General features: G+C 45.8%; 2 protein-coding genes across 5 annotated transcripts in view; one reads left to right on the forward strand and one right to left on the reverse strand.

The window, feature by feature from the left end:
* PGPEP1 (pyroglutamyl-peptidase I) overlaps positions 1–18,001 on the reverse strand; it is a gene marked incomplete at its 3' end in the record, with an annotated part of 33,507 nt that overhangs the window by 2,181 nt on the left and 13,325 nt on the right. The window contains exons 3-4 of one of the 2 annotated variants that reach the window (XM_079702087.1): positions 12,127–12,243; positions 2,950–3,182 (exon numbers count right to left, since the gene is read on the reverse strand). In XM_079702087.1, the coding sequence (XP_079558213.1) occupies positions 2,950–3,182; positions 12,127–12,243 (350 nt within the window). Of the gene's footprint in view, positions 1–2,949; positions 3,183–12,111; positions 12,244–18,001 lie in introns of both variants that reach the window. The other variant, XM_079702086.1, reaches the window with a different exon arrangement.
* On the forward strand, positions 9,649–10,481 carry LOC307052156 (COMM domain-containing protein 10-like; the record flags this gene model as incomplete). Of its 3 annotated transcripts, none has more annotated exons than XM_079703006.1 (2): positions 9,649–10,115; positions 10,272–10,481. In XM_079703006.1, exons 1-2 carry the CDS (start codon positions 9,873–9,875, stop codon positions 10,479–10,481), a joined length of 453 nt encoding a protein of 150 aa, XP_079559132.1. In that variant the 5' UTR covers positions 9,649–9,872. The 3 variants fall into 3 exon arrangements, with proteins under 3 accessions (XP_079559132.1, XP_079559131.1, XP_079559133.1); XM_079703005.1 differs by having other exon boundaries at positions 9,649–10,004; positions 10,116–10,481; XM_079703007.1 differs by having other exon boundaries at positions 9,649–10,004.

The following is an 18,001-nucleotide window of genomic DNA, read 5'->3' on the forward strand; positions in this document are numbered from 1 at the left end:
CACTGCGCCACCAGGGAAGCCCAGGAGTGTAACTTTTAAAAACTGTGAATCACTGTATTGTACATCTGTAACGTATACTATTGTACATCAACTATACTTTAATAAAAAAATAATTAAAGGACTTCCCTGGTGGTCCAGTGGTAATGAGTCTGCCTTACAATGAGGGGGACACAGGTTCAATCCCTGGTCAGCGAACTGGGATCCCACATGCCACGGGGCAACTGGGCCTGCACGCCATATCCACTGAGCTCAGAAGCCTCAATTAAAGAGCCCAAGTGCCACAAACTACAGAGCCCACATGCCCTGGAGCCCGCGCGCTACAACTAGAGAAGAGAAAAAACCCACACGCCACAGCTAGAGAAGCCCACGCATCACAATGAGAAGAGCCCGCGTGCAGCAACGAAAGATCCCACATGCCACAGGGAAGATCTCACATGCCGCAATTAAGACCTGACGCAGCCAAAAATGAATTAAATAAAGACATAATAAATAAATCTTTAAAAAATAATAATAATTAAAAAAAAAGACTGATGGTAGTTCAGCCACTTCTTCATTCTGTCAACTGAATTTGCCACCTGCCACCTTTGGACTGGAGAGGTGTACAAAGTGTTGAGAAATCAAGGTATCTGGTGTTGAGAGGGCATAGAACAGAGAGGTCTGGGAGGCTGGGGAGTCCTTCCCAAGGGGGCAACATTTTGGAGTTAAGACCTGAAAGAGGTATTATCAGAGGGAGGTGAGCTCTGGGCAGAGGTCTTAGCATGTGCAAAGGCCCTGATGCTAGAGTGAGCTTGGTGTGTTTGAAGAACAGGAGGAGGCTGGTTTGTGGGTCTGGAAGGCAGTGGTGAGGCAAGAGTGAAGGCAGAGGAGGGTGGAGAGGCGGGCAGGGGCCAGACCACACAGAACCTGTGCATGGTGGAGAGCTGGGATTTCATTCGAGGTGCAGTGGAAGCTGTAGGAAGAATTAAGCAAGTTAGGGACATCATCGGACTTAAATTAATAGACCCTCTAATAGGCTGAATAGTTAGTTTCTGTCCCAAATCTGTGTTCATCTAGAACCTCAAAATGTGACCTGATTTGGAGATAGGGTTTTTGCAGATGTAATTAGTTAAGATGAGGTCATAGTGGTTTAGGGTAGGTCCTAAATCCAATGATTGGTGTCCTTGTAAGAAGGCCACATGGGGACTTCCCTGGCTGTACCGTGGTTAAGACTTCACCTTCCAATGCCGGGGCTGTGGGTTCGATACCAGGTCGAGGAGCTAAGATCCTATGTGCCTTGCAGCCAAAAAACTGAAACATAAAACAGAAGCAGGGACTTCCCTGGTGGCGCAGTGGTTAAGAATCTACCTGCCAATGCAGGGAAAAACGGGTTTGATCCCTGGCCCAGGAAGATCCCACATGCCGCAGAGCAACTAAGCCTGTGCGCCACAACTACTAAGCCTGCGCTCTATAGCCTGTAAGCCACAGCTACTGAGCCCACACGCCACAACTACTGAAGCTCACGCTCCTAGAGCCCAAGCTCCGCAGCAAGAGAAGCCACTGCAATGAGAAGACTGAACACCACAACGAAGAGTAGCCCCCACTCGCTGCAACTAGAGAAAGCCCGTGCGCAGCAACGAAGACCCAATGCAGCCAAAAATAAATAAATAAATTTATATATAAAAAAAACAGAAGCAATATTGTAACAAATTCAATAAAGACTTTAAAAATTGTCCACATCAAAAAAAAATCTTGGGGCTTCCCTGGTGGCGCAGTGGTTGAGAGTCCACCTGCCGATGCAGGGGACACAGGTTTGTGCCCTGGTCCGGGAAGATCCCACATACCGCGGAGCGGCTAGTCCCGTGAGCCATGGCCGCTGAGCCTGCGCGTCCGGAGCCCGTGCTCCGTAACGGGAGAGGCCACAACAGTGAGAGGCCCGCGTACCGCAAAAAAAAAAAAAAAAAAAAAATCTTAAAAAATAAAATAAAATAAGGCCATGTGAAGACACACACAGGGAAGAAGGCCATGTGGAGATGAAGGCAGAGACTGGGGTAAAGCGTCTCAAGCCACGGAACACTCAGCGTTGTCTGCAGCGCCCATAAGCCAGAGAGGCATGGAACAGATTCTCCCTCAGAACCTCCAGAAGGAACCAACCCTGCTGACACCTTGATTTTGGACTTTTAGTCTCCAGAACTGGGAGAGAATAAATGTTTGCTGTCTTAAGCCACCAACATGGTAATTTGTTATATATAGCAGCCACAGGAAACTAATACAGAAACTGACTGCTTAGGAGAGAAGGACTGTCAGGGTTGGGGTAGACGTGGCAGGAGGAACAGCAGGGAGACGGCCGGAGCAACGTGCAGGTGGGAGATGCCAGGGTCCACAATCCACACACAACGAGCTCCAGAAGCAGAATCCGTGGAAACTGTTTTATATATATATACACACACATACACATATATACTTAACTCTGTGCCTCATGCATTGTGAGGTTTATATACTGTGAAATTCTGTGTAAAAATATTATGTATAATACTGTTAAAATATCCCATGCTTAAAAAAATTATCCCATGCTTTAATCAGGTGGTAAATCAGTTATGTTTTCAAAAGTGAAAAAGAAAAAGTGAGCACTTGGGGGGCTTCCCTGGTGGCGCAGTGACTGAGGGTCCTCCTGCCGATGCAGGGGACATGGGTTTGTGCCCTGGTCCAGGAGGATCCCACATGCCGTGGAGCGGCTGGGCCCGTGAGCCATGGCCGCTGAGCCTGCGCATCCGGAGCCTGTGCTCCACAATGGGAGAGGCCACAACAGTGAGAGGCCCGCATACCGGAAAAAAAAAAAAAAAAAAAAAAAGTGAGCACTTGGCCCAAAGGGGCTAAAGTCAAACACACTTGGCTTGTTCAACACCCAGCCTGGGTTGATGTAGGAGGGAAACCCCTACTCACACCTACACATAGGGCCCCATGGTGCCTTACCTGCCGGCATCTTGTGAGATGGTCACTGACACATCCAGGCCCAGTGTAGTAACCCTCTTACATACAGCGTCCATGTCAATGATGGAGTCAATGCTTTCAGGCCCATCCTCCACACAGCACTGGGAGCCAGGGCAGAATCGGCAGTTGTCCAGCCCCTTGTAGCCCTTGTTGTGCCCGCACTTCTCCAGCGTGACTGTGGTCGCCATGCCTGACACCCCCACATGCACCACCAGCTGCAGACAGATGGGCAAGGCTTAATAGGGTCTGGTCATGGGACTGGGAGTCCCCCCAGGCCAAGGAGAGGGCAGCCTCCTCACAGAGCTCTGCTGGGGGTTACGTGCTTTCTGACATCTTGCTGCTGGAATAGACCCTACAGTCACTCTTACAGAAAGGTGTGCCAAGTGAAACATGCAAGAATGTGAAATATGCAAAGATGTTCATTGCAGCTTTGTCATTACAATCAAATTTTGGAAACAACCTAATTAGCCATCCATGGTGAGGTGGGGGGGTTGGATAAGTAAAGTATGAGCTACTTTGTAGCTGTTAACATGCCCAAGGCAATTCTGTATGAAATAATCTTCAAGACATATTGCCAAACACAAAAGGCAAGGTATAATTTCCAGGAATCTAACCTAAAAACAATCAAAGAGATAATAATTTGCTGATGGTCACTTCAGTGTTATTTATAAAAGTGAGGAAAAAACCCCCAAAACATAGAAATGACCAGCATGCCCAATAATAGGAGAATGGTTGTATTAATTACTAAATATTACCCAGCTGTTAAAATAATGTTAAGGGAGAATTTTTAATGACCTGCGTGATTAAATGCTCATGATAACATATTTATAAGAGGCAGGATACCAAACTGAATACAGTTTAACTTCAAATATTAATTATTTGTGTGTATGTTTATATACAGAAAGGGCACTGTAAGAAAATATGTGAACATTTAAAATACAGACTGATGAGCACACTGTGCCATATGGCAGTCACAGGACACATGTGGCTACTGAGCATTTGAAATGTGGCTGATACAAACGTTTTTTCTATGCATTTTCTTTATTTGATTATTGGTTATTTCCCTACGGTGATATATGTCACAGTGACTTTTTTTTTTAACATCTTTATTGGAGTATAATTGCTTTACAATGTTGTATTAGTTTCTGCTGTATAACAAAGTGAATCAGCTGTATGTATACACACATCCCCATATCCCCTCCCTCTTGCGTCTCCCTCCCACCCTCCCTATCCCACCCCTCTAGGTGGTCACAAAGCATCGTGCTGATCTTCCTGTGCTATACAGCTGTTTCCCACTAGTATATATATGTAAATGCTACTCTCTCACTTCGTCCCAGCTTATCCTTCCCCCTTCCCATGTCCTCAAGTCCATTCTCTATGTCTGCGTCTTTATTCCTGTCCTGCCCCTAGGTTCATCAGAACCATTTTTTGTTTTTTAGATTCCATATATATGTGTTAGCATACGGTATTTGTTTTTCTCTTTCTGACATACTTCATGCTGTATGACAGACTCTAGGTTCATTCACCTCACTACAAATAACTCAATTTCATTTCCTTTTATGGCTGAGTAATATTCCATTGTATATATGTGCCACATCTTCTTTATCCATTCATCTGTCAATGGACACTTAGGTTGCTTCCATGTCCAAAAATAAACACAAAATGGGCTTCCCTGGTGGCGCAGTGAGTGGTTGAGAATCTGCCTGCCAGTGGAGGGGACACGGGTCCGAGCCCTAGTCTGGGAAGATCCCACATGCCGTGGAGCAACTAGGCCCGTGAGCCACAACTACTGAGCCTGCATGTCTGGAGCCTGTCCTCCGCAACAAGAGAGGCCGCGACAGCGAGAGGCCCGCGCACCGCAATGAAGAGTGGCCCCGGCTTGCCGCAACTAGAGAAAGCCTCGCACAGAAACGAAGACCCAACACAGCCAAAAATAAATATAAATAAATAAATTAATTTAAAAAAACACAAAATGGATTAAAGACCTAAATGTAAGGCCAGACACTATAAAACTCTTAGAAGAAAACATAGGCAGAACACTCTATGACATAAATCACAGCAAGATCCTTCTTGACCCACCTCCTAGAGAAATGGAAATAAAAACAAAAATAAACAAATGGGACCTAATGAAAACTAAAAGCTTTTGCACAGCGAAGGAAACCATAACCAAGACGAAAAGATAACCCTCAGAATAGGAGAAAATATTTGCAAATGAAGCAACTAACAAAGAATTAATCTCCAAAATACACAAGCAGCTCAATATCAAAAAAACAAACCACCCAATCCAAAAATGGGTGGAAGAGCTAAATAGACATTTCTCCAAAGAAGATATACAGATTGCCAACACATGGCTGATACAAATTGAGATGCCAGTGCAGCACACACACCGGTTTCGGAGACTGGGCCTGAAAAAAGAATGTAGGGGCTTCCCTGGTGGTCCAGCGGTTAAGACGCTGCGTGTTAAGACTCGACTGCATAGCACGGAGATCTCACATGCCGCGCGGTGCGGCTAAAAAGTAAAAAAAAAGAAAGTAAAATGTCTCATTAATAACTTTTTAAATGTTGATTACACATTGACATAATATTTTAGAAATAAGGGGTGACATTTAAGATATTATTAAAATTAATTTCACTACTTCTTTGTATGCTTTTTTTTTTTTTTCTGGCCATGCAGCTTGTGGGATCTTAGTTCCCAGACCAGGGATTGAACCCGAGCTATGGCAGTGAAAGTGCCGAGTCCTAACCACTGGACCAGGGAATTCCTTCTTTGTATGCTTTTCAATTGTGGCTTCTAGAAAGTTTAAACTGTCCTGTGTAGCTGGCATGGTAACGCCTAGCGGGCCGTGATTCTCAAGAATATAACTAGCCAGGAGCGGGGGCTATGCTACTGGATGCCTAGCACCCACACTGTGTTATCTGGTGCTCCATAAACCAGTGGAGCATCAGGTAACACTGTAATTCCTGTGAATGCAAAAACAAAATAGCAGCTAGCTGTAGTATAGAGGATTGAATGGTGACTCCACCACCACCACCAAAAAAAAAAAAAGAAAAGGAAGGGTATGTCCCTGCCCTAATACCTGGAAACTGTGACTGGGACCTTATTTGGGAAAGGGTCTTTGCAGATGTAATTAAGTAAAGGATGTTGAGATGAGGTCCTCCTGGATTATCTGGATGGGCTCAAAATCCATTGATAAATGCCCTTAAAAGAGACACACAGAGCAGGGACAGAGAGAGAGGAAAGGAGAAGGTCATGTGGAGACAGGGGCAGAGGATACAGTGATGAGGCCACAAGCCAAGGAATGCCTGGGGCCACCAGAAGCTTGAAGAGACAAGAAAGGATCCTCCCCTAGAGCATTTGGAGGGAGCCACAGCCCTGCTCATGCCTTGATTTTGGACTTCTGGCCTCCAGAACTGTGTGCTTATAAATTTCTGTAGTTTTAAGACACCTAGTTGGCAGTCAATTGTTATGTCAGCCACAGGATGCCAATCCATGCAGTACGATGCTTAAACAGTACTTGCGGGTGAGCACAAATGTATATGAAGATGCATGAGTGTGAAGAAGATGGAGTGATGACAATAGCCATGGTACCAGTTAACCACTATTAAGAGCTTACTATAGGGACTTCCCTGGTGGTCCAGTGGGTAAGACTCCACGCTCCCAATGCAAGGGGCTTGGGGTTCTATACCCCTGGTTGGGGAACTAGATCCTGCATGCATGCCGCAACTAAGAAGTCTGTGTGCCACAACTAAGAAGTCCGCATGCCACAACTAAGAGTCTACATGTTGCAACGAAGATCCCGTGTGCCAAACTAAGACCTGGTGCAGCCTAAATAAATAAATTTTTTTTTTTTAAAAAAAAAGAGCTTACGGGCTTCCCTGGTGGCACAGTGGTTGAGAGTCCGCCTGCCGATGCAGGGGACACGGGTTCGTGCCCCGGTCTGGGAAGATCCCACATGCCGCGGAGCGGCTGGGCCCGTGAGCCATGGCCGCTGAGCCTGCGCGTCCGGAGCCTGTGCTCCGCAACGGGAGAGGCCACAGCAGTGAGAGGCCCGCGTACCACAAAAAAAAAAAAAAAAAAAAAAAAAAAAGAGCTTACTATAGACCAGGAGTTCTCAACCAGGGGTGAGACATTAAGGGGTATCAAACTGGAGATACAGTGCTCCTGGCATCTCATGGGTGGTGGTCAGGGATGCTGCTCAGTACCCTACAGTGCACAGCACAGCCCATCACAGAGAAGGCTCTGGCCCCAGTGTAGCTGAGAAACCCTGGGGTGGGCTGAGAACTGTTTATTGCCCTACTGGCCTCATCTTTCTCATCCCCACCACAAACTCATGATGTTAGTGCTTGTGATAGCGAGATCTATAGTAAGAGATGTACATTTGTTGGAACTTCACTGGTGGTGCAGGGAGTGAGACCCCATGCTCCCAATGCAGGGGCCTGGGGTTTGATCCCTGGGTGGGGAACTAGATCCCACATGCATGCTGCAACTAAAAGTTCTCATGCCATAGCTAAAAGCCCGCATGCCACAACTAAGACCCAGTGCAGCCAAAATAAATAAATAAATATTAAAAAATAAAAAAAGAAATATATATTTGTCCTTAGTTCACTCTTCCTGGCACAGAGCTCCTAAAACCCTTAGAGTTCCCTAAGTGATGAGAGCAGTAAAGGGGTCCTGTTTGGTTAATTTTTTTTTTTTGCTGCTGCTGCATGGCATGTGGGATCTTAGTTCCCTGACCAGGAATCAAACCCGTGCCCCATGCAATGGAAGTGTGGAGTCCTAACCACTGGACTTCCAGGGAATTCCCTTGTTTTGTTAATGCGGTAACTTTTGGAAAGCACCTTAGAATGGGGGCTGGTTGCCAGGGGAATCAACCACATGATTAGAGGGTTGGAACTTTCAGCCCCACCCCGCTACCTCAGAGGAAGGGAGAGGGCCTGGAGATGGAGTTCAGCTGGGGAGAGTAGGGCGCTCGGGAGGGCGAAGCAGCATATGCTCGGGAGGGCATAGGACAAAGCATACATTGTCCTCTGCATCTCTTTCATCTGGCTGGCTGTTCCTGAGTTATATGCTTTTATAATAAACTGGTAATCCAGTGAGTAAATGGGGTTCCTGAGTTCTGTGAGCTGCTCTAGCAAATTAATGGAACCCAAGGAAGGGGTCGTGGGAACCCCTGATTTATAGCCAGTTGGACAGAAGCACAGGTAACAACCTAGACTTAAGATTGGCATCTGAAAACTATTTTATATAGAATGGATAAACAATAATGTCCTACTGTAGAGCACAGGGAACTATATTCAATATCCTGTGATAACCATAATGGAAAAGAATATTAAAAAAAAGAATGTATATATATGTATAACTGAATCATTTTGCTGTACAGCAGAAATTAACACAACATTGTAAATCAACTATACTTAAAAAAAAAAAAGATTGGTATCTGAAGTGGAGGGCAGTCCTGTGGGATGGAGCCCTTACCCTGTGGAATGCGATTCTATCTCTGGGTAGGTAGTGTCAGAATTGAGTTGAATTGTAGGACCCACAGCCGCTCTCCAAGAATTGCTTGGTGTGGGGATAACCCCACCCACGCACTGGAATTGGGTGGTAGAATTTTAGTACTGCAGTCACCCCGCGCTTTGGTATCCACAGGAGATTGGTTCCAGGTTCCCCCCACCCCGCTCCCTCGGATAACAACATCTGGGGATGCTCAAGTCTCTTATCTAAAATGGCAAAGTAGGGCTTCCCTGGTGGTGCAGTGGTTGAGAGTCCGCCTGCCGATGCAGGGAACGCGGGTTCGTGCCCTGGTCCGGGAAGATCCCACATGCCACGGCATGGCTGGGCCCGTGAGCCATGGCCTCTGAGCCTGCGCATCTGGAGCCTGTGCTCCGCGGTGGGGGAGGCCACAACAGTGAGAGGCCCGCATACTGCAAAAACAATAAATAAATAAAAATAAAATGGTGTAGTATTTTCATGTAACCTACTGTACATCTTCCTGTACACCTCAAATCATCTCTAGATGATACCTAATAGAATGCAAATGTTATACAAATAAATAGCTGTCAGCTCAAGGCAAATTCAAGTTTTGCTTTTTGGAACTTTCTGAATTTATTTATTTATTTATTTTTTCTGCACTGCACGGCTTACTGGATGTTAGTTCCCCAACCAGGGATTAAACCCGGGCCCCCAGCAGTGGAAGCATGGGGTTATAACCACTGGACCACCAGGGAATTCTCTGGAATTTTCTTTCAAATATTTTTGATCTTTGCTTGGTTGATTCCCGACTATTATTATTTCCACCTGTCACAGGAGGAAACTGAGGCACGGGGAGCCCAAGGAGCTTCCCTGAGACCTCACAGCTCATCAGTAGCAGCCTGGACCCAAAATCTTTCTTCTTTATTCCTTTCTATATAGTGAGACATTTTTAAGACATGTTCATGCCTTAGGTTTTCTTTTTAACTAGAATAAGGCAGGACTATATAGACAGTAGAGGAAAAAGCTCATTCACAGAACCTTCAGTCACATCTCACTGAGCCCCAGGTCCCCCTCTGTAAAAAGGGACAAATTCTAATTTTTGTTTTTAATAAATTTATTTATTTATTTTTGGCTGTCTTGGGTCTTCGTTTCTGTGCGAGGGCTTCCTCTAGTTGCGGCAAGCGGGGGCCACTCTTCATCGTGGTGCGCGGGCCTCTCACTGTCGCGGCCTCTCCCGTTGCGGAGCACAGGCTCCAGACGCGCAGGCTCAGTAGCTGTGGCTCACGGGCTCAGTTGCTCCGCGGCATGTGGGATCTTCCCAGACCAGGGCTCAAACCCGTGTCCTCTGCATTGGCAGGCAGATTCTCAACCACTGCACCACCAGGGGAGCCCCCAACTTCTAATTTTTAAAAAAATTTTTGAGGGAGCTTCGAGGATGGCAGCATCCACGGCACTGATTCTGCAGGAGAGCCCCAGCATGAAAAAAGCAGTGTCGCTGATAAATGAAATAGATATAGGAAGATTTCCACGATTGCTCACCCCAATTCTTCAAAAACTTCACCTGAAGGCTGAGAATAGTTTCAGTGAAGAAGAGGAAGAAAGACTTCAAGCTGCATTTTCTCTAGAGAGACAAGATCTTCACCTAGTTCTTGCAACAATATCATTCATTTTAGAACAGGCAGTATATCACAACGTGAAGCCAGCTGCTTTGCAGCAGCAGTTAGAGAACATTCAACTTAGACAAGACAAAGCAGAAGCATTTGTCAACGCTTGGTCGTCTATGGGTCAAGAAACCATTGAAGTATTCAGGCAGAGGATTCTCACACCCCACGAGCTGGAGACGGTCGGATGGCAGCTTAACCTTCAGATGGCTCATCCTGCCCAAGCAAAACTAAAATCTCCTCAAGCTGTGTTACAGCTAGGAGTGAGCAATGAAGAGTCGAAGAGCCTGAAGAAAGTTCTTGAGGAATTCAGTCACAAGAAATTGTTTGATTTCTATAACAAGCTTGTGACCATTCAAGCACAGCTGGATTCCCTTACATGATGTTCTCCAAGACTTGTTTCTCTATATGCTCCTGCCACCTTATTACTTTGCACTGGATAAACTGGCAGGTTGTGTTTTCTGAAGGATTCATTAGCTTTCTTCTTGTAAATTATATGGCTTATTGCTTCTTATCAAAATAATAGCCAAGGAAGATCATTTTTCTGAGTACTGATGTTCTAATATACATTCTCTAGTTCTGTGAGCCAACAGCAAGCAATTGTGAAGAACGCTTCTGTTTTAAAGGAAACAAAAGTGAATATCATATTGTTTTTACTGTCCTATTTTTGCTTTATTGCCTGACCTTTTTGTTTTTTACATACTTGATGATACTTTTATGTATCAAGAAGGGTCCATGGATACAAAGTGTAATGTGTACGTTAGAACACAGAACTTCGTTAATTACAATAATAAAAATAAGAAAGTAGCCACATTCAAAAAAAAATTTTTTTATTGGAGTATAGTTGATTTACAATGTTGTGTTTCAGGTGTACAGCAAAGTGAATCAGTTATACATATATCCACTCATTTTTAGATTACTTTCCCATATAGGCCATTACAGAGTATTGAGTAGAGTTCCCTATGCTATACAGTAGGTCCTTATTAGTTATCTATTTTATATATAGTAGTGTATGTTAATCCCAATCTCCCAATTTATCCCCCCCACCCACCTCTTATGGGACAAATTCTACTTGAGGTGCAATGAGAGGGCTTCTTAGAAAGGAAGATGCCTCCAGCCAGCCCTGGAGAATCTGAAACAGCAGGATAGGGTAGGAAGCTGAGTGAGGCCCCCCAAGGGGACTGGGACTATACTTGTCAGAGATACCAGCCCAGGTAAGTTCCCAGGTGGCTCCTGCCCAAGGTCTTGGCTGGGCCAAAACTACCTCTGTGGGAGGGTGTGGTTCCTGCCTGTCTGGCCTCCATTCCATCACATCAGGTTAAAACCACAGCTCCCTCCCACAGCTATTTTCCCTTTGTGGACCACCCTCCATTTCTTCTCATTCTAGGAGGTTTGGAGAGAGGTGACACCACCCTCTGAGTGGGCATGTGGGACCCAGACTTCACAAATTAGAGCATTCCTTCTTCCCCAACCATAGTGATTGGCTCAGGGACTGGCCTGTGACCCAAGCTGGCCAATGAGAATCAGCCATAGACTTTGGGGAATTATTTGGAGGAGAGGTGTTCTCTTTCTGCTGAGTGGCTGAGTTGGGAGGATATCAGCCAGCAACCACCTATCTTTGCCAAAGCAAAAGCAAAGTGGAAAGCAAAGCAAAGGTACGTGGTCAAGAGAGGAGGCTGATGACATTGGGTGAGCGCCTGAATCAAGCTATACCTGAAGCATACCAACATTTGTGCTCAAGCTGGGTTGAGGTGTGATTTGACTGTCACTTATAACCAAACAGGTCATGACTGATACAGAACTCAAGTGGGACATAACCAGGCTCTGTGAAGTTCCAGATGTTTGCTTTCCTCCCTCACCTCTAAGGGTAACCCAGGAAAGTGCAGCACTTTAGGAAATAAGGCTGTGGCATCAGCCATGTGATCAGAGCAGGAACAAAGTCACACAAACCATCCATGTGTGGGGCACCCACCTGCAGGTCCTGATGGGGAAGCACCTACCTTCACCCCACTCAATTGCCCCATTTACCTGTGGACTGTGCTTCTCCCACAGGGCGGGGATGAGCCTCTGGACTGTCTTGTACTCCACTGGAATCTCATATACATGCAGGTCCACGCTGTCACCGAGCCCCAGCTTCTCCAGCTCCTGGGAGCAAGAACAGAGGAAATGTGGCATTAGGTCAGGGCTGCAGGGATAACTAGATCCCTGGGGACAGAATGACCTATCCTCAGAAGACAGGCGGGGTTCCTGACTCACTGTGCAGAGCGGGAAGGCCCATGTGCTGGTCTATCCCAAAGCTCCTCCCTCAGCCCAAAGCTCCTCCCTCAGCTCCTTCCCCACCCACTCTCTCAGCATCTCCGTGGGCAGCAGCATGATACCATGGCCTCTGAGGCTAGTCTCCTGGATTTGAACCCTGCCTGTAGGGGTAAGGGCAGTGACTTGGGCAAGTCACTTAACCTCTCTGTGCCTCAGTTTCCTCATCTGTAAAATAGGGATAATAAAGTACTTACTTCACAAGGTAGTTATAACAAATGAAGGAACTAATTCACGCTAAAGAGTTCCAAGCAATGTTTGGCATACTGTAGGGACTCGAATAATGTTGACTACCATTACTACTATTATTTTTGTTGTTTGTTATTATGCTCTCCCTTTGTTACACCTGTTAAGAATTATTTATAGACTTGGTGCATGGTAGATAGCAGGGTCTCAGCATACATTTACAGATGGACCCAACTCCTTAGGGAGCCTCTAACCATCTCAGGAATGAAGGGGTTTAAAAACATCATGAATTATAAACAAAAATGGGCTATGATGACCCCAATGTTCATAGCAGCACTATTTACAATAGCCAAGACATGGAAGCAACCTAAATGTCCATCAACAGATGAATGGATAAAGCAGATGTGGTATATATATAAATGGAATATTACTCAGCTACAAAAGAGAGTGAAATAGGGACTTCCCTGGTGGCACAGTGGTTAAGAATATGCCTGCTAATGCAGAGGACACGGGTTTGAGCCCTGGTCCAGGAAGATACCACATGCCGCGGAGCAACTAAGCCTGTGCACCACAACTACTGAGCCTGCGCTCTAGAGCCTGCGAGCCATAACTACTGAGCCCACGAGCCACAACTACTGAGCCCACATACCACAACTACTGAGCCCACGTGCCACAACTACTGAAGCCCATGTGCCTACAGCCTGTGCTCCGCAACAAGAGAAGACACTGCAATGAGAAGCCCGTACACTGCAACGAAGAGTAGCCCCCGCTCGCTGCAACTAGAGAAAGCCTGAGCGCAGCAACAAAGACCCAATGCAGCCAAAAATAAATAAATAATTATTTTTTTAAAAAAAGAGTGAAATAATGCCATTTGCAGCAACACGGATAGACCTAGAGATTATCATACTAAGTGAAGTCAGTCAAGCAGAGAAAGACAAATACCATATGACATCACTTATATGTGGAATCTAAAAAAAAGTGATACAAATGAACTTATTTACAAAACAGAGACAGACTCACAGACATAGAAAACAAACTGATGGTTATCAAAGGGGAAAGGGCAGGGAGGGATAAATTAGAAGTTTGGGATTAACAGATACACACCACTATATATAAAATAGATAACCAACAAGGACCTACTGTACAGCACAGGGAACTATATTCACTATCTTGTAATAACCTATAATGGAAAAAATCTGAAAAAGAATATGTACACATAAGTACATACATGTATATGTATATATAAATATATATCTGGGAAAAAAGGGCTATGATGGATCACCCCATGCGTACTTTTCTGGGGAAACACGGATGCTTTCCTCAGATTCTCAGTGTGGCAGAGCCCATGACTGGGCATCCTTCCCCCAGATGGCCCACAACGCAGAGCACAGCAGACCCAGAACCAACTTTCCCGGAGGAATGATGATCCTGGCAGCTCTGGCGTCCAGGGGTGGGCAGAGACGTTCAGGGATGAAGGTTTCAGCTTAATATCAAAAACTGAGCATTCTTCATAGTAAAATTAATACCCCAAATAATGATTATTGGTCAGGCTGTTTCATATTATTCTCAGATCTCATGCAGTAATTTGGACATGCTACCACTGGTGAATGTTACAGAGTTCTATGGGCAGGTCCCAGGCGAAGCAGTTTTCGCATCTGGCCTTGCCGAATTCACTAGAGGTGAGCTCTTATCTTTTTTTTTTTTTTTTTTGGTTACGCTGCGTGGCTTGTGGGATCTTAGTTCCCCAACCAGGAACTGAACCCAGGCCCACGGCAGTGAAAGTGTGGAGTGCTAACCACTGGACCACCAGGGAAGTCCCTAGAGGTGAGTTCTTGCATCTCCTGCAGCGGCTACAGGATTTCTTTCTCTGGTTGCCTTGACCTTGCTACCCACGCTATCCCAAATCTGTGCCCCACTGACTGCAGTTGCTCTGGAGAGTATCCGATGCCTGGAACAGCAGGTATTTCCTCACTGATAGATAATTCCAAATTGCTCCCCAAAGAGGTCACCTGGAGACAAGGACATCTGGAGGGTAGGTGGGGCGAGGCAGGTGTGTGTGTGTGGGGAGTCTCAAATGCCAACACTAGGGTCTGGGACCCCAGCCCTCTTGCTAAGCCCAGTTACGTGTGAGATCAGGAAGCCCTCCCCGCCGGACAGAAGAGGGCAGAGCGCAAACCTGCTCCCCAAACGTGGTGCACAGTGAGCTGCAGACGCTGATGGGTAGAGGGCTGGCGGGGAGGGTGGTTATATTTTGTGTGAAATCTATTTTAAAAGACACTAAAGAGAAAACTTTGTAAAATATTTAATTTCTCCCACAATCAGTTTTCTTAGACACTAATATTTTTATTCTTCATGCTCCTTTGTCTTCTCAACTCCCTGGACTGTGGTGATGGGAATCAGAGGGGACTTTCTTCAAGGGTTTATGGATTCAGAGACGAGGCAGGCCTGGTGCTCGCTGGCACACAACCATGATTCCTACCTCACCGTATTGTTTTTTACACCATCGAACCCCTGAGAAGCACTGGAGGTTTTAGATCTGTGCTCCCTGTTTCCATTCCCGTGATTTTATCAATATTCACCCTGTTTGTGCATGCTGCATGCCCGGACTGATTATTTTGAATGGCCACACATTAAAAATAATAGGATGTTATAGACCACTGGCTTCTTGACGTTTGTTGGATACACCCAAGTTTTGTTTTGGCAAATTGATGTGGAGATCAAGCCCCATCTCCTCCCCAGCACTACCCCAGCCTCCTGTCCCCCAAGGCAGCATCTAAAATCACAACGCAGCCTTTCCCTGCTTCCGCCCTGCTGTGGCTCCTGCCACGCTCAGAATAAAAATATTAACTCCCCACCATAGCCCATGATGCCCTGAGGGGTCGGGATGCTGCCCTCCTCTCCCTTTGTCCCCCTTTTGCTCACTTCCCCCAACACAGCCTCCCACATACCAGACTCACTCCTGCCTCAGGGCCTTTGCACTGGCTATTCCCTCCACTTAGAATGCTCTTCCCATCACTTTCCGGTCAGTTGACTCCTTAGCCTTCATGTCTCAGCCTCCCAAGAAGACATTCTGGATGCCCAGCCTGCTTTACATGCTGTCTCGGTCCCACAGGTCAATGTCCTGGCCACGGCCCAAGATGTGCACACATTAGGTGCTGGTGAATGTCGGCTGAACAAGTGAGCAGTTCAAGCTTGGACTGAGAACAAATACAGACCCAGGTGAGCCTGGGCAAGTACCCGACCCTCCTGAGGGTGCTTTGTTTTTCTTAACTGTAAGTGGGGGTTTGGACTCACTGCTGGCTGTGACCCCTTTCCTTTTCATCCTTTCCTACATTTAAAAGTAGCTCCTCACTATTTGCAACAGCCGAAGTATCCATTACTGGATGAAAGGATATAAACAAAATGTGGTCCATCCATACAGTGGAATATTACTCAGCCATGAAAAGGAACGAAGCACTGACACATGCTACAATGTGGATGAACCTTGAAAACATCATGCTGCATGAAAAAAGCCAGACACAAAAGGTCACATATTATATGACTCTGTTTATGTGAAATATCCAGAACAGGCAAATCCACAGAGACAGAAAGCAGATCAATGGCTGCCAGGGGCTTGGGGACTGGGGATGGGGAGTGACTGCTAACGGGGACAGGATTTCCTTTTTGGATGATAAAAATGTTCTGGAATTAAATAGAGGTGGTGGTTGGACAACACTGTGAATGTAATAAATGTCACTGATTTGTACACTTTAAAATAGATTTATACTATGTAAGTTCATCTCAATTTTTTAAAAAAGGAAAAAAGCAGCTCTTAATTGCATGGATGGTGGAGGGTAGGAATCAGGGGTGGAGCCTCTAAAGCCAGGTGACCAGGTTTGTTCTCCCTCCCCTACCCTCACTCCCTGGCTGGGTGACCCTGGGTAAGTCACTCAACCTCTGTGCTTTAGTTCCTTCATCTGTAAATGGGTGAACAGTAGTACCCACATCATAGGGAGAAAAAATAAAACAATAGAAGAAACTAGAAAAAATAAAACAATGTTAAATTATATTTTAAAACATTAATGTGTTTCCTTTAAAAAAAAAAATCCAAGTGACTTTTTCTGTCTAATATGGCATAAGTGAAAAAAAAATAGACAAAATGTGTAAAATAACAGTTTTCAGACATGGAGTTGAGGAGTCAAAGTTGAGGTTCTAGAAAGTGTAAGAGGGCTACAGTTTGCAGAGTGGAGTCCTGGACAGGAGGTACCTGGGGGGAAGAGGAGGTAGGGGGAGGGAGAGGAGGGGGGAGGGGAAGGGGAGGAGGGAAGTAGGTAGAAAGGAGAGAGTGTGTAGAGAGGGAGAGAGGAAGAGAGAGGGAGAGAGAGGGAGGAAGAGGGAGAGAGATCAATCTAGAAGTTGATCCAGAGATCTTTTGAGAGTCCGAGGGCTGATGGGTTTACACGCATGCAGAGGCCAGGGATAGAGCCACTTGAAAGGAACACAGGGAACAAGCCTCCGAGCTCATACCGGGCTGGAAATACTTGTTCCCACCAGCCAGAGTGGAAAAACTTCACAAGGAAGTGGAGAAAAATTAGCCCCAGAGTGAAGACTGCTCTGGTCCTGCCTAACAAAACTGAACAGCAAGCCTGGAAAGGAACTGTCTCCAGTAGCTTAATTGTATCCCAGAACAAAGCTCAAGAATAGTTTGAGGAAATACAAAAGTATACAGCATGCCACAAGGTAAAATTCACAAGGTCTGGCATCAGTTGAAACTTACCAGGCATGCAAAGAAGCCAAAAACCACCACCCACAATGAAGAGAAAAATCAATCAATAGAAACAGGACCGGGGGCTTCCCTGGTGGTGCAGTGGTTAAGAATCCACCTGCCAATGCAGGGGGCACAGGTTCAAGCCCTGGTCCAGGAAGATCCCACATGAAGCAGAGCAGCTAGGCCCGTGAGCCACAATGACTGAAGCCCGCGTGCCACAACTACTAAAGCCCGAGCACCTAGAGCCCAAGCTCCGCAACAAGAGAAGCCACTGCAATGAGAAGCCCGCGCACCGCATCCAAGAGTAGTCCTTGCTCGCCACAACTAAAGAAAGACCGCACGCAGCAACGAAAACCCAACGCAGCCAAAAATAAAATAAATAAATAAATGTTTTAAAAAAGAAATGAAAAACCCCTGCTATGTAACCATTGTAAATATAAATTTAAAAAAGAAAAGAAAAGAAACAGGACCAGGGAATTCCCTGGTGGTCTAGTGATTAGGATTTCACGCTTTCACTGCTGATGGCCCGGGTTCAATCCCTGGTCAGGAAACTAAGATCCCTCAAGCCACGTGGCATGGCCAAAAAAAAAGAAAGAAAGAAAAAGAAAAGAAACAGGACCAGAAACAACACAGATGGTAGAATTAGTAGATAAGGAC

This window comes from Hyperoodon ampullatus (assembly GCF_949752795.1).
Source record: "Hyperoodon ampullatus genome assembly, chromosome: 4".
In the NCBI taxonomy this organism is placed as follows: domain Eukaryota; kingdom Metazoa; phylum Chordata; class Mammalia; order Artiodactyla; family Ziphiidae; genus Hyperoodon; species Hyperoodon ampullatus.